We start from the raw sequence: 16,498 nt of genomic DNA, 5'->3' as shown, positions 1-16,498 counted from the left end.
GCATTCGAATTTCTACCAATTGACCTCGATGACAATAAACCCGGTCGACTCATGCGCGTTAGTTGGGAGTCACATGATGTTTGGGCGTACTGTTTGTTGACTCAATTCTAAGTAAATGAGACTTAGGGGCGTGGGAATTTCCAGCGAAACTTTCTTGGTCCGACTTGTACATATTCCAACCTTCCCACTTTCGCACACTCTTCCAACGGTCCCTTTCGTGGGACTTCCAAGTCGTGAGAGTAGCTTGATCGCACATTATTATGGTATCCCTATTTACGGGTGAGATTTCCTGATCGCCTAACATCTCCGTGAGGCTACGGCGACGTGCTCGCCGGCCTCGGACATTCGATTTGAGGGTGGTGCGGACTAGTTACGAGTCAAACCAAACATTTAACGTATGTTGTGAGTATCGATGGTGTCTCCCACCGCACTCTTTAAACTAGTGGGAAAGCAAAACGTCTGTACCGGACAAACGACAATGCCAGGGCAAGTAAACACGGTGCGAAACCTAGGACATGGTCAAGAATCAACTACTTCTTAATGTCGCGGCTTCGTCTTTCCAGGCAAGGACCCCCGGCGTACTAACTACTTAGATTAATCAATCTTTCAACGTTGACCGACTTCACCGAACGCTAGGCGTGGCACCTTCCGGGTACTCACCCGAAAGAATACGTTGCTTTCGCATCTCCCCGTTCGCGTTCCATCGCTTGCTGGAGCGTGGAATGCGTGGTGGGGTTCGGACAAAGAAAGTGTGGTTGTCGGCTCGGTGTGTGTCTCACCCGAGAGGGGGAAGGTACTCCCGACTCAATGTCTTGGAAAAGGAGAGGAGACAGAGAGATTCTTGTATGAATCATGCCATTGGAAAGTGATCGCCTCGAGTTTCAGCCACTCGAATTTTCGACATTTCTTCTTATTTTTATGAAGCGAACGACATCTCCGTTTAAGAATTGTAACTATTTTCGACATGACGCGTGCATTTAATTTCGGTCGGGAGACAAAAGGATGTTGCCCTTCGCATGTGAAGTGGGCAAAGGGGGGGCCCTAGGAAGTGCAAGAATTATCTTCATGTGCTTATTCCAACCCTCGGCTCTATTTTTCAGAAATGGGGTCAAATCACATGATCAACAAAAAATTGAGCCTCAATATACCCATAACAGATTGAAGGGACAATTCCAAATAAGAATTTGAAGTGCTCTCATTTTTTTTAAATAAGTGTCTAGAGATTGGTGTGCCCTTATTGCTTTAAGGGTAAATATCACGAAAAATTCCAAATTGATATACATGTGATAAATTTACCCCAAATTCTTTTTTCCACTAAAAAAAAAGACCAAACTGGTATACTTGTGATAAATTTATTCCGAACTAGTACACCTATGATAAATTTACTCTCCGTTAATTTTCTTTAAATCTAACCGTCAAATTGCTGAGTTGGATGACACGTGGCGGTTTATGGGTGTACCGGTTTGGGGTTTTACCATCTGTTTTTCATAGGTGTTTTAATTTGGGGTTTCCGTGGCATTAACCCAATTTAACGTGAGGTAAATTAATCACATGTGTATTAGTTTATGATTTTTGGTAGTCAAAAAAATTAATTTTTCGTGGTAAAAATAATAATTTGGGGTAAATTTATTACGGATGTATCGGTTTGGAATTTTTCGTAGTATTAGTCCTTATTTTAAAGGAGGACTTGATCAAGGGCATTCTTGTCAATTTATTTTAATTTTGTTTTTTGTGGACGGTAATCCTCGTCCAACCAAAAGCTGGCAAATTCAAGCAAAGAAAACATAAGAACGGATTCTCTCTCTCTCAATCGGGGTCCATGATTGGTAAGTCGAGATGACTAAGACGAGAGTCGCAGGAACACAACAAATGTGAATCCAAGTGAAAAAATTGTAGATGGCTGAGGGCTGGCTGAACCTCGAGCAAATACTAGTTTATGAATCCCACCAGGCATCCGCGCGATGCTCAAACCTGTCCGCGTTTGACCAATTTGTGAAGCAGCCCTCCGCTTCATATTTTACTAATTCCCCCCCTCAAAAAGGGGTAATGAGGCACGTTGCTTTTGTCGTTGATTTTAACATGTCTCCCGTCCCGAGTATCGCTACGGCCCCGCGGTGGTTGAGGATCTGATTCTAACAAGCTGAATCCGACCCGATGCCGTGATCCCGGACAAGTATCGCTATGGCCCCGCGGTGGTTGAGGATCTGATTCTAACAAGCCGAATCCGACCCGATGCCGTGATCCCGGATAACAAACCCGCTCTTGTCGACTTGAGTCGCGTCCTCCGCCATTGGGTCTCAGTGCAAACGAGGGTTCTGGAATGCGCTTCGGGCGCATGATGTTTCGATAGTGTCACTGTATCTGCTTTAGAAAGCTACCAGCTTGATAACGAAAGATGCGAACGCTAACTTGCTAGAACATGCTAATGACATTAGCAACATATCGAGAAGATTACAAACACCGCTCATCCTACAGGTTGTCATTGGAGAACCAGCACCAGAAAATGTGAGAGAGAGAGAGAGAGAGAGAGAGAGAGAGAGAGAGAGAATGTTATGCAATGGAAGAACAAACTGTTTTCCAACTAAAAGTACAAATAACTCCTAATGTTGAATTAAATAGATGCTTAAATCCTGCTACCTACAAATGTTATACACGACGACAAAGGTTCCCAACACCAAGTGTTTGGTACAATGTGCTGTCGCGCAAGCACGGAGTGAAAACTAGACAACCTGACAACAATTAGCATACACCAACCTAACAGAACTCCGAGGGGGAAGAGATCTTACGGCCACAGCACCGGCTACATCAAGTACGAACTCTCTTATTGCTGCAAGAGGGACACTTGTACTGCTTGATGTGCTCAGCCCTCGCAGGAGTAATCTTCACGCATTTCCCATGGAACCACTTCTCACACATGTCGCAACAGATCCAGAACTCGTCCGAAGCGTAGTTCTCCCCACAGGCCCCGCACAAAGTATCCCCATGCTCTTCTTCTTCCTCTCCGTCCACCACCTCATCTTCATCCTTCGCTTGGATAGTCTTTGCATATTTGCCTGAATCTGATCCTCGCTGTTCCATGCCAATGAAGGTTGGTGAAAGTCGGGTAAAAAGTTTACATCGACAAATGAAATGATGCACCGAACCATGGAATGCAGTTTCATACATATTGATATCCCATATTTCTTTGGGTACCAAGTCACTCATACTTGGGTTGGGGGTCAACTTTTTCTAGCGGCTAGAAGCAGTTTCATAATCAAATAGCAAACCTATTTCAAGCAAATACTGCCCAAGACTCACAAGCAAGATGGTAATACTTACAACCAAACCAACACTTCCCAAGCACAAGCGAATCAATACATGAATGAAATTTCTCATGATTGTGACTCCCCCTCTCCTGAGGTACACATTATGTAAAATTTTCAAACTCAACAAGAAATACCCCAAAACTCGATGTGACACTACCATACAGATATCGAAAAGAACAGATTAGAGAACATTTCAAGACCATTAGTATCAACTGAAGAAAGTTTCCAACAGATTCACTACAGATAAACTAAATATAAGAGGTGAAAATGGAGACATCAGTATTACTGACAGATGCAACCCACAACCCAGACAACTTACCTTGAAATTTTAAGTATTTGAGAAACTAGACCTGCCAAGATAAAAGGGAGATATATGCTTGAAAACAGGATATATTTACACCTCATCGATGATATACTGTTTAATTTAATAGAATGATAGTCCGTTACTGTCCTTCTTAAACTAAGTGGGAGCCACATTCAGTCTAAAACCCATACCAAACAACAGGTAACAAATTGTTGCAGAACAAGTTTGGAAAAAGATCTTAAAGAGCCACTATGGGTAAGTGGATTGGAAATTTAAAAAAAAAAAGTTCCAGGAGAAAGCAGGAGTCACGTACCCCCTTTGAGCCAGACTTGGACTTGCTGCTACTGTGATTCGGAACCGATGTCTTCTCCTTTGTCTGTTTCTTGACAGTTCCAGTTACGACTTCAAATATTGTTGGGAGATCATTAATCATGGTGAACAGGTTCTTCCTGCAACAAATAGTGTTAAGGGATGGAAAACAAGCAGTATGATGCAACAAACCAAGTACTTTCGAGCAAGAATAAGAATTAAAAGAAGTCAAAGTTGAAAGAGTGGTACGCTAACAGGTCTAGGGAGAAAGACATGCCTGTCAGCCTTGTCAAAACCAAATCTAGCACCAAAATAAAAGGCCACAGACAGTAACCACGCATCACTGTGCACAGCAACCAGGGATAACCAGTCCCTTTCTTGCATTCCATCCCTTGCAAAGTTAATGCCAAGTGCAGGCTCAGGTAGCTCTGGTGGCACTTCTTCAGCAGGCAAATTAATTTCCCACTTTTCACTAGGTAATCCATACAGGCACAGATTCTCCTTCTCTGAAAGCAAAGACGATGAATGTAGCACTGCTTAGAAGATGCGGCAGAGCATTTCCTCTACTATGAAGATTCACATATAAAAAACAGTTTATCTCAGAAATGTCAAATTACAATATATAGATCATGGTGGATTCACCAGACTTAATACTGCCATATATCCAACATTAAGCAATATTAGCATGTGGAAAAATACAGTCAATGCTTCTAAGATGGCTAACTAAGACAACAGACATGCATTTGCCAAATGACTGCTCCAAGCACCACTCCACAGTATTCTTCTGATGAGAATGCCCAAAAGTCTATGAGGACAATGAAACATTGTGGCAACATTTTGCCACAAAGAATGATAGCAACTCATTCAATGACTTCAAGAAAAATTTGCAATTAGTAAAGACAAGGTCCCCCCTAATGTCTTCAGTTTACTTTACCCGAAAAAAATTCTTCAGCTTACTTAAGGGCAGAAGCATATGACACTATATGGAGAGGTGCGAAGCTTGGAAGCAAAAGCTCAAACCAGGTACATCGGAATCAGGGGAAGCTTGATAGAAAAAGCTTAAAGAGGTACTTACACAACGAAAAAGAAATCCAAGGAGGTGAAAATCAACAACCTTGAGTCTCATACAGATATAAATGGTGGAAAGACCAAAATTCCTTTTCAAAACCCATGCCTTGGCTACCAAAGGATAACAATACAGATTACACACATCCTGCATTACCCTTGGACTACCCTAAACCAGAAGCCCAAGACACTTTTAACAATTATACCAATTAGACAATTTAGTTGGACCAAATCACCTTATTTTACCATCAATAATTACCAACAAGATCTGAAACTAACACATGACAACTATAGACGATAGCGTGAGTCGAGACTATTTTTCTTCGGGATATGGAATGTTAGAACTCAAAGAGAAATGTATAGTTAATATAATCTATCTCAAGCAACAACGAAGGAGACCCCAAAACCCAACAGTTAAAAGGGGGCTAGCAGATCCAGGGATCCAAAGTACAACACCAAACAGACCAGTGAGGGAGATAAATACATTGAGATTCCTTTTTCTAGAGGAGAATCGAACGCCTTTTGCATGGGAAATTTAAAAGCTTTCTCCTCCCTTCCAGAGTTTGCAAATTTTAAAAAACCGGCAGTGGCCGGTGGTTCCAAACCAAAGATTAGAACAAGAAGGTGACATTACCTCTCATACTGCTCGAGTAGCTAGCTAAATGTTTGGACAGGGAAAATATTGTAGAAACTGTGTGAATGTGAAAATTTCTTGGCTAAGTGTAAAATAACATCCATTTTCGAGGATCAACATTCCTGAAAAATAGCAGAAGGTATGCACAAGTATGTGGCATTGGTAAGCCCCCAGAACTTATCCGCAAAATCCATTCCTCGCACAAACTGGGCACAAGTACGGAGCAGGGTATACCATTATATCTTAGAAGCCGCTTCAGTAAATTAGTACCCGATTAGAGGATACTCTTCACCTGAAACATGAAATAGACAAAAGATGTCCCAAACCCAAGAACTTTGCACTTATACAGAGCATGACTGAGTAAAGCTGAGAGGGCTTTTTTAGAATAAACAGAAAAGGTGTTGAGAGGGAACTAAGAAGGTGGCAACAGTTACGAAAGATGGATGCTCTAGACTATAGATATAAAGACGAACTATTCTAAGCAAGTTGGGTTGTCTGCGACCCAAATTTGAGAAATTCAGCAATGCCCATCTAAGAGAATTACTAGTCTCATCCGTCAAGCAAAGAGAAAACCCAAACAAGAAAGCGAGGGCAAGAATTCAACCATGTGAAAAGAAATGACTAAAAATGACCAAAGCAAGGCCAATTCACTTGGAAGTCAGTCAACAGGCTGCAAATTTAAGCTCCTACATAACAAAATTGACCAACTTGCAGTTTGCACGAGAATCTCAACTCGCCCATTTCATACCAAATGTCGACTCTCAAAACCAAGAAATGGTGATCCCTCGACACTTCTATGCTGTCATAATCACAATGAAACAGTCCCAAAATGGGAAAAAAAATTTGCATCATAAAGCTCAAGAACCAAACTTGTAAAAACATGTCCATTACAAAAAACTCGTGAGACAGTCAAATTTACTACCACAGCAAAATGTCTGACATCAACCAATGCAATACCAAATTCTTTATTTTTTCCTTATAAGTTCTAACTATATCATAGATTAAGCGGATTAGAACCCTAACCAGGATCGCACTGCTGATAGAATTCCTCAACATCTGCAAAAGAGAAACGCAACAACACAGGAAAATGTCATCCCCCGTAAATCTTGGAAACCCAAAAAGCAAAACCGTCAGACAGACCGAACCGAATCCTCATTCGACTAATGTGAAATCAAAAGAGAATATGCCAACAAAAAATCAACGAGAGAGAGAGAGACCAGTGGTTAAAGCTTTGATCATGCCAGCTCGACGACCCTTGAAATCCCTAAAGACCTCCTCCACGGTCCGGGGGTTGTTCTGCCCTCCTCCATCCATATCTCCACTTCGCACGCAAGAAGCTCTGTCTCTGTCTCTGTCTCTGTCTCTCTCTCACAGAAGCACGACAGAGAGCTTTCTCTCTCGGAGAGGGCTGCGACCGAGACAGGGATTCGAAATTCAAAAACCCAATTCATGCGTCAAATGACGCAAGCGGAGGCGAAACGAGCTGAGAATCGACATTATTGGGCTGTGACGGAAGAAACAGAGAATTCCAGAGGGGGAGCGAGCGAGAGAGAGAGATTGCCGGATGTGTTTGAAGAGGAGGGAAGCGAGGGAGTGAATTTCTTGCTTGACCTGGCAGATTAGCATCAGTGTCAAAGTTGAGCTGTGTTTAAACCCAATTAATGAGGTAATTAATTAACTTTATCACAGCTTCTTCTTCTTCTTTTCTTTTTTTGTTTTGTCCCATATGACGTGGCACTTGGGTTGGGGTGGAGCGACTGACGTGGCAGAGGACTTTGACGTTTGATTCTCTATTCTTTTAACCAAGATGAGTTGAATCTGGCCAAAAAAAGGAAAAATCAAATCGATTCAAGATCAACAATTAAACGGGTCCACTTGATGATGAACAGAAATTTTCCCTTTTTTTTTTTTAAAATAATTCCTACTGATTTTGAAGGGACTGATAATGCGTGACCTAAGTGCCTATGCACATATTGAAGCAAACATGCACAACAGATATAGAGAAAATGACACAAGTGGTGCTGAATTATGACTCCATATCTAATGCGGTCTCTCGATTTTTAATTTGTTCCACGTGATCCATAAATTTTGGCTCAATGTGTAATGTTTTCCTCAACTTTTAATTTGTTCGATATGGTTTCTAAACTTTTGGTAGATGTTCGGACTAGTTTCTGAAATGTATGAAAATGTTCAATGTTGTCTCCGAACTTAGAGTAACGGTATGATAACATTAGTTATTTATTTGCATGTAGTTTAGGGGCTAATCTGAACAATTATTAAAAGTTTATGGATCATATTAAACAAGTTAAAAGTTCCGGGACAATATTGTACATTGAGCTAAATTGCATGAATTACATTGAATAAATTGAAAGTTCAGAGATCACAAAATTCAAAGATCATTTATGTCATTATCTATGTGTTATACGAAAAAAAGTCTTCTTTTGAATATGATGGGGGGTGTCATTGTATATATACATTATTGCCCACCTTATGGAATCACAAGATTGCTGCTATTGACACAATCTACTGCGTTTTGGATGTATGGGCAGGGCCATTAGGCCTAGTCCTCCTAGAAGTTGGATAATCTTCTTTGTAATTTGTTGAAATTTGGATAAAGCTTCGAATTTTTTTTTTTTTTGAAAATTAATTGAAGTAGCTTTCAGTTTTTTTTTTTTTATGTAGGAAAAAAGAAAAGGCAACCTTAAAAGAAATGGAAAATTTCCAATGGACCTTTGAGGATTTCATTTTCAATTAAATCTCATTTTTATTTCTATAAATAGTAGATTATCGCACAATGCATTTTTGTGGAGATAATTATCAAAAAAGTCATAGACCTAATATACGGATGTTAATTCAATTCTAAACTTTTTAATTTGGCTAATGTAATCCTACACTTTTTGATGATTTGCCAATAAAGTCATTTCGACCAATTTTGGTTGAAAATCGCAGAAGTGGACGATGATCGTCTTACGTGACATGGTCAAAGTTGATGTTGACAATTTTTGTAATTCTATTAAAACATTTTTTACTCTTTCTTTTCCCTACTAATTCCAAGTAGCAAAAGAAAGAAAAATAAATAAAATAAATAAAATGTGTAAATAATTGTTAAAATCTAAAAAAAGAAATTTGTTCATATCAATGTTGGCGGTGTCATGTAGGATGCCCAACGTCCATATCAGCGATTACTAACCACAATTGGCTGAAAATACTACATTGGTAGGTTGTCAAAAGGTTTAGGACTAAATTAGCCATATTTAAAAATTTTATGACTGAATTGATATTCGTACATTAGGCTCATGATTTTTTGGTATTTTCCTCTTTTTTTTCAACAAATAGCTACAGCTTGTAGTTTTATTTATTCAAGAATGCTTCCTTTTTCTCTCTTGGACTTATGTTCTTGCATGAACTTACTTTTTTTTATTTATTTCCGGTAAGTTACTTTCATTGCATGAATTTGCAATTTTACATAATGATTGCTTAAGTAGATGGGGATATTTTGCTTTAAATAACCTAAATATCGTTAAATGCTTATAAACCCAAACATGGGTGATCTAATGCAAGTAGCGGGGATAGACTATGTGAACTTAGCTACAATGTATTTTACTAGAAATACAATCACCTCATTAGAATACTTTTAAGGAAAATTTCAAATAAAGACCTAAAGTGCCATAATTTTTTCAAATAAAGGTATTGAGTAACCTAATTATCTCAAATAAGGGTCTAAAGTGGCTTTAAACCTGCCAAAGAGATCAAAATCATCTCAAATAAGGGCTTTAAGCTTGCCAACGAGCATGTGATTTTTTCGGTTGTCGGAGATCGGATATTTTAGTCAAGAAGAATTCTAAGTATATAATTTTTTTAATTTTTGTTTTCTTTTTCTTTTCTCCTTCCTTGCTTGGCCATCGCTAGCCATCTCGCTGGTGTCGGGCGAGGGTTGCCCTCGCCCGGGCGGGCGAGAGTTGCTATTGCCCGGGCTGGCTAGGGTGGCCCTCGCCCTCGCCCTCGCATGAGTCCGACGACCTCTGGCGGCTCGGCGATGATCGGCAGAGGAAAGAGGAAAAAATAAAAAAAGGAAGAAAAAATTTAGAAAGGTAAAATGAAAACTCCAATTAGAGAACAAAAAAATACGATTGGGGAAAAAAATGGAAGATCGACGATAAAATCGACAGTCCTAAAGGAGAAAAGAGGCTCATACTGGTAGTCATCATTGAAAATGATAAATCGAAATTGATTTGACAAACTTATATATCTTTAAGTTTTTCACAAAGTAAGAAGAGTACTTTGGTCAATGATTCATCAAGATTGGGTTTTGAGTTTACATGTCAAGTAGTCGAACTTTCCAAACTTTGGTAGAGTTTGAATAGTTATTTACATTTATGCTTTAACCAACCTAATGACGATAAGGAAATGAAGCAAATAAAAAATATCGAGATCGCCCACCTATAATATACCAAACCCTAGCATTTTGACAATTGACCGTAAACCCATCTCGCTAGTCGAAATTCAATACAAGTTTACGTCCCATTAGGGTTTACATGGGAAGGTGTTCGACTCTTCTTGCCCGATGTTCGTCCCTCAATTTCTTGTGGATCATTAACCGGACATAAACATGTCAGAAAATTGTTACGACTAAACTCATAACTCTGAGGGACAAAGGTGAAGAAGTGCACATAATTCAGTAAATCGGTTTCAAAGGAGTCGTCTAATCAAACAAAAGTTGAATTGATTGATTGAGAGACAGAGAGAGTGTTCTATTACCATCATCCTATTGTTTCTTTCCCTTGCGCTCGGAGGGTGGCGAAAGCGAAATTTTACGAATTTTGTATTCAAATTCACCCATCTGCATTATGTCTCCAAATTTAGTTTTAATTAGGAAAAATTATACAAATAGTATGGTATCTAAACTTTTAATTTGTTTAGTGTGATCATTGAATTACAGTTCGGTGTGCAATATGGTCACCGAACTTTTAAATTATTCAATATGGTCCCTGAAATTTCGGTACATGTTCAATTTAGTCCATGAACTGTTAGAATATGTTCAATATTGTCCATGAACTTACATTTGATGGAAAGAGAGAAAAGTGTCAATAAAGTCCTAAGCCTATTGTATTGATGCTAATTTAGTCCTAAGCCTTTTGACCCGATGCTAATTTAATCATTCCGGCTAATTTTAGCAAGATATTGCTAATGTATACGCTGGACGGCTCAGGCACCTTGTTTGCACCGATGTGAATGTTTTTAAATACGTTTTAATAAATTTTTCCTTTTTTTTTTCCTCCTCTTTCCGGTTGTTGGCATGGCCGGGGTGGCCTTCGTCCACCCTCGCCCTTGTCTCGAAGAGACTAACGTCTCCTGTGGTGGCGAGGGCCACCCTCTCCTATCACCAAAAAAATGGAGGAAAAAAAGAAAGACGAAATGAAAAAAATCTAAAATTATTGAAATTTTATTAAAAATGTCCATTTCAACTTGCACTGTGCCACGTAGGTCGGTGTCCACGTCAATGATATCCGACCAAAATTAGTTGGAAGGACTGAATTGACATTAGGTCAAAAAGTTTAAAACTAAATTGACACAATCAAAAGGTTTTAGGACTAAATTGGCGCCAATGCACTATGTTTACGACTTTTCCGATGCTTTTCCCAATGGATTGACAAAATTGAACATTTTTATATAATTTAGGGACTAAATTGAATATGTATCAAAAGTTCGGGGGCTACGTTGAATAAATTAAAAGTTTAGGGTTCACATTGCATATTGGGTTAAAGTTTAAGAACTATATTGAACGAATTAAAAGCTCAGAGATCATATTGCATATTAGGTCAAAGTTCAGAAATTATTTATGTCATTATCCCTTTTAATTACAAGTAAAAACTTACCCACTTGTATTTTAATAATGCTTTTCAGTTCTCTTGGTAATTATCGTTTTAAACCCATCAAGATTCCCACAAAATATCAAACGGACCCACGGCCGAATATGAACAACAAGCTATCATTCATCGAGTGAAAAAAAGAACAAAAATATCATTTTCACCTATGCCTTAAAAAAAAAAAAAACCTACAAAAATACAAGGACCTCAAACAGACACGCCCGATTCCAACAGCCCCTCCCGGGAATTCTCCGCCGCGCTCTCCAACGGCAGTGGCGGCGGCTGCAACCGAGACGGCAGTGACGGCGGGTGCACGGGCGAGCGGCAGAGCGGGCACTCGGAGTGGGAATACAACCACATGTCAATGCACGACACGTGGAAGGAATGCTTGCACCGTGGCAATTGCCTCACCTCCTCGCCCTCCTCGAAAATCGACAAGCAGACCGCGCACTCATACCCGCTCCCCGGTTCTTGAGCCGCCGCCGCCGCATCCTTCTTGTACTTGAAGCTCGACAAGAGGTTCCGATTAGGGTACTCGAAGCTCCGGCTCGCCGCCTCGACCTCGACGAACTGCTCAGACCTCCGACTGGACCGGTAGCGGCTGTTGCACCACTTGATGATGATGAGGTTGTACAAGGCCAGCACGACGGCGGCTGTCCCCACCACGACTAGGCTGTAGTACAGCATCGGCAAGTTGGACTTCGACAGCGGCGGGGCTTGAGGGGGCGGGGGCCTGTAGTAGGGAGGTTGGGACATCTCGCATGGTGGTTTGGGGGTGGTAGGAAGGGATTTCGGATATGACGATGATGTCTGAGGAGCTTATAAGAGTGTAAAATTGGTGTGAATTTAAAATCTTAAGAGGGGATTATATTAGTTTATCGTGTAGCTAATGTCGTGTTACTATATAATTAATATGAATTTGGTGGTTAATCTAAAAGCCGTGGTGGTTATGGAATCGTAGGAGTAGATTAGAATCTATGGGCTACGCGAGCGAGGACAAATGAAGGTACAATCACTAGACGGTGATGAACAATTCTTTGCGTGACTTTTTTTTTTTTTCCCAACTTTAATTTGATGAGGACTTTTGCCTAAAGGAAAGTGATCTGGCAGACCACCAATTCGGGTGCTATCAGGTTCGGCAAGTGTGTGGATAAATGCCATTACGTGACGACAATTTTGCTTTCAAATCGCGATTTTGTAAGTAGCAAATCGAGAATCTTCTTCTTATACCCTTTTGCATATGCTGTGAAAGAAAAATTGGAATTTTATATATCTCGATAGCTCCAACGAAGTATACTCCCAAACCGGGTACGACACGTCTCGCCTCGACGAGAGTTTTTTGGCCCAAGAGTTAAAACAGAATTAGAATTTAGAAATATGTATGTCGATTCTTATACGACACGGAAATACCTATAAAGATTAATATTTGGGCTTGATTTATCACGTCGAATGAAATGAAATAGATCATGTCAGCTATTTTGTAATTGCCAGAAATCGGAGTTGGAGTCAATTTGCATATCAAGACTAAACTTCTGATTAGTCGAATGCTATACTAAGCCGGCTTGCGAAATTTGACAGTGGTTCGGAATTGAATTATTAGTCCAACGTTGGATTAATTTTTTTTTCTAGCTTAAACATTAGTCCTGTCACAATTATTTTCCTGTCATTTTGCAACAACTTGCGCACATGCTCGAATTCGAGCTTGTCTGATCAAAGCACAAAGGTGAAGGTTGGCTATGGCCACGTAGGTTGATTAAGTATGCCCTAACGACGGGTTAATTGTACTAAGCACCACGTGAGAGATTTCAAGTCGGGAGAGGCCGCGGGCTAATCAAGTACATCGCATCACCCCTAATCTGGACGGCGGGTGGCCATAATTATTTACCTGCGACATAAACCTCCGACAGTGACGTCATTGAATTTCATGCATGCAATTACGACTTACCAGAGAGAAACAACCATGTTATGCTTAATTTTTTGAGTTGACGTTAACGCAACCTCTCTACGAATCAGACGCAGGTCGCTCTCTGCATTAATTTTTCCCCAGAAAAGAATGTCCTCATTAGCATGTTAATAGATGTGCTAATGATTGGTCAAGTCGATCCGACGACACTCGCGGGCAATGATGTTGTTCTCGTCGATAATCGGGGCAGTTGCTACACTTTAGGTAAATAAAAGTTGGTAAGATAAGCATACTTAGTAAGTGCAAGAAAAATCAACTTGTTTAGTAATTCGAGAAGAGCTAGCAAGTCACTGTAATTATGGTTGGTAATTTCTTAAAAAAGTTGTTAAGTATAACGCATTTTAAAAAAAAAAATTAAGGGTTCATAAACATCGAGATTAATTCAAACGAAAGTTGATAACGCGTTATTCAGATGGCCACATAGGCGAGAAATAGGGCAGATAGTTCAATCCAAAAAATTCAGGCGGGCTGATATGTAAAGTGTAGTGCAAAACTTGAGAAAGCCCAAAGTTGAGTTGGTAGAGTCAGCGGCCAATTATTTCGGAGGTTATGGGGTCGAATCTCACGATTCTCTTATTAGAACCTTCTTTGGGAAGGATAAATTAGTGAAAGCTCCTCCTAGTTTTGATGATACCCCGAGTGAATGGTGTCAAAGAGGTCAGAGGTTCATGCCCTCTACATGGCCAATTTATCTCTTGTAGAGTCCATCAAAATTCTATTCACTACTCAAAAAGATACTTCAAAAGTACATAGATTTCCTAACAAAGCAAAGCAAAGCTTAGAATACTGCGAAACATAGCCAAATCCAGAAAACAAGAAAGATCAACAGAGCACCAGTAGACCGATCACTTGATCCCGTACCATCATTAATGATAAGTGTTGGATATTTCAGTAGTTTTAAAGTATTTTTAAAAGCTTTGATAATAGTTATGATCGCCTATAAAGTTTTCATTTTGTAACGGTTTTCTAATGACGAACTCGGATGTTGGCGGGATCAGACGTTGACGAGCTCAGAAGGCGACGAACTCGGACTCTGAGAAGAGTCTTATAAGTAACGTTCTCTGTCCTCAATTAATACATAAAGGTTCTATAATGGTTTTGCAACGGTCATGTAACCGTTTTCTAACGGTTTTACAATGATCACATAAAGGCTAATTAAACCCTCAATTATTTTACAATGGCTTTATAGCGGTTTCTCAATGGCTCTATTTCGGTTGAATATAAATTGAATTTCAAGAAACAATCTTCTTAGGACTTCGCATTACATAAGAGAGTTTTTCTCTTTTTTCTTTGCTGGGTTATACACATAATGTTGTTCATGTTCCTTCTAATATTCAGTACGGAATATAGAAGAAGGTCTGTTGTATCTTGGAAGGATAGCAGCTAGAAGCCTTACGCATCGAGTTTCGTACTACGAAGGGCGAAATTATCCTTAAGATAGTGTTTGCACACCTCGGACGATTGTTCTTAGTTTCTCATCTTTTCTACATAGATTTCTAACTATTCTTGGTTTTTCATGTTATTTAATATTTTTCTGACAATCATAAGGATAAATGCCTTACGGGTTCCATGGTGGTCAAAGACGATCGATGTGGAAATAGATGGCGCCCTGGGAAGAGGTTAACGTCCCACCTGGAGGAAGCTTACTGATCTTGGCATCATTAAATCACTCATCACCCTCGGGACCAAGGCGGCTTTCCATCATTGTTCGTTCTAATTCAATTTCTTATATTAGCACAATGTCACAAATTGGATTGCTGCAACAATGCTATTGTTTGCATATGAGCAAGTCTTCTCACGCCGCAAGGAGGACGATTCTGCGGATCCCGCCAAACCAATCGAGCCTTTCGATTCCGTTTTAAAAAGAAAAATCAATTAACGCAAGAAGGATTTATAGTTGCCTAAACATAAGTTATTTTAAAAAGTTTATGTGTCCTTTTTTTTTATTACTTGCTGATTTTGTTGGAGGATTTAATTTTTCTACTTGTGTTTGGTAAATCTTGTAATTCTAGCGGCATTAGGAAGTTTACTGTGTTAATATGGAGTGTCGATTCAAATGGAATACTCTGGGTAGGTTTCTCAAAAGAGAAATGCTGGTGTTTTACCTTGTTTACTATCTATCTTATGGAAAGTAGAGTGCGTTGGTCATTAGTTGTTCCCGTTCTCCTACTTAATTATGTTTTTAATTAGATGTGCATTCACGAGGCCAGTTAATAGCAAAACTTTATGGCATGCCGTTAAAAAAACTATTTTGACTAAAGATGTAAAATAAGAATGAAAGGGTCCAGGAGCATTGTTGTAGTAAGTTGTTCTCTCCTTTTGCTTCACGATATGGTTATTGCATTTGTTCTAATGGTTCTACAACATGACTATGTGGGGGCAAAGTGGAGTGCATGACCCAAGTGAAAGAAAGATGTGAACTTCAAATATAAACGTCAGAGTTGTAATTTTGCAGCTACGTGAATGTAAGACTATGACATTTTATACCTTGGAATTTTCATTGTATTAGAAGGATATAGTGATGCTAGTTGAATTTTTGGATTCAGATGCGATAAAGTCCACTATAGGACGTGTGTTCACGAAAACGACAATCCTGCTAAACCAATAGTCAATTTGGTTCAAGTAGACAATTTTGATGACGAAATTACTGTGGTCATTCTCATGCCAATATTGTGGCAATGTGACTGGGTGGTAGACTCAGGTGCTACCAAGCATTTACGTAAAAACATAATTCTTAATCCTCCTACGCTCTAGTAGGGGAAGGAAGATAAAATATATATCTAGATGATCCGAGAAATGTTCAAGTTCTCGGGGAAAGGGAAAATGTTTCTCAAACTTATAGTTGAAATTGAGGCTGAGCAATTGAGAAATTTCTTAGCATATGTTTCTTTGGGAATGAAATTGACACCTTACGTGTCCGCATTGTGATTGCCACGAGAATAACTATTGCAAAGCGGTAATAAGAGTAAAATTTCAATGATAGAAAGAGATGTCCGATTAAGACGTGATGTGGTAAAGTCACTACTTAAAGATGGAATTGTGTCCATCAAT

The 16,498-nt window shown here is 39.5% G+C and overlaps 2 protein-coding genes across 3 annotated transcripts; both read right to left on the bottom strand.

Annotated features, from left to right (window-relative positions):
- Positions 1–2,553: 2,553 nt before the first annotated feature.
- On the bottom strand, positions 2,554–7,248 carry LOC115756324 (PHD finger protein ALFIN-LIKE 4-like). Of its 2 annotated transcripts, none has more exons than XM_030696042.2 (5): positions 6,835–7,248; positions 6,641–6,673; positions 4,196–4,424; positions 3,923–4,058; positions 2,554–3,075 (listed from the first exon to the last, which is right to left on the bottom strand). In XM_030696042.2, the coding sequence occupies exons 1-5, from the start codon at positions 6,929–6,931 to the stop codon at positions 2,806–2,808; spliced, it is 765 nt and encodes a 254-aa protein (XP_030551902.1). In that variant the 5' UTR covers positions 6,932–7,248; the 3' UTR covers positions 2,554–2,805. The 2 variants fall into 2 exon arrangements, with proteins under 2 accessions (XP_030551902.1, XP_030551903.1); XM_030696043.2 differs by having other exon boundaries at positions 2,554–3,069; positions 6,835–7,247.
- Positions 7,249–11,594: 4,346 nt separating this feature from the next.
- LOC115756325 (RING-H2 finger protein ATL46-like) lies at positions 11,595–12,345 on the bottom strand. Its single transcript, XM_030696045.2, has one exon. The coding sequence runs from the start codon at positions 12,238–12,240 to the stop codon at positions 11,692–11,694; it is 549 nt and encodes a 182-aa protein (XP_030551905.1). The 5' UTR covers positions 12,241–12,345; the 3' UTR covers positions 11,595–11,691.
- Between the last annotated feature and the right edge of the window lie 4,153 nt (positions 12,346–16,498).

Source organism: Rhodamnia argentea, chromosome 4 (assembly GCF_020921035.1).
Source record: "Rhodamnia argentea isolate NSW1041297 chromosome 4, ASM2092103v1, whole genome shotgun sequence".
In the NCBI taxonomy this organism is placed as follows: Eukaryota; Viridiplantae; Streptophyta; class Magnoliopsida; order Myrtales; family Myrtaceae; genus Rhodamnia; species Rhodamnia argentea.
This window is presented reverse-complemented; position numbering and strand designations above follow the sequence as displayed.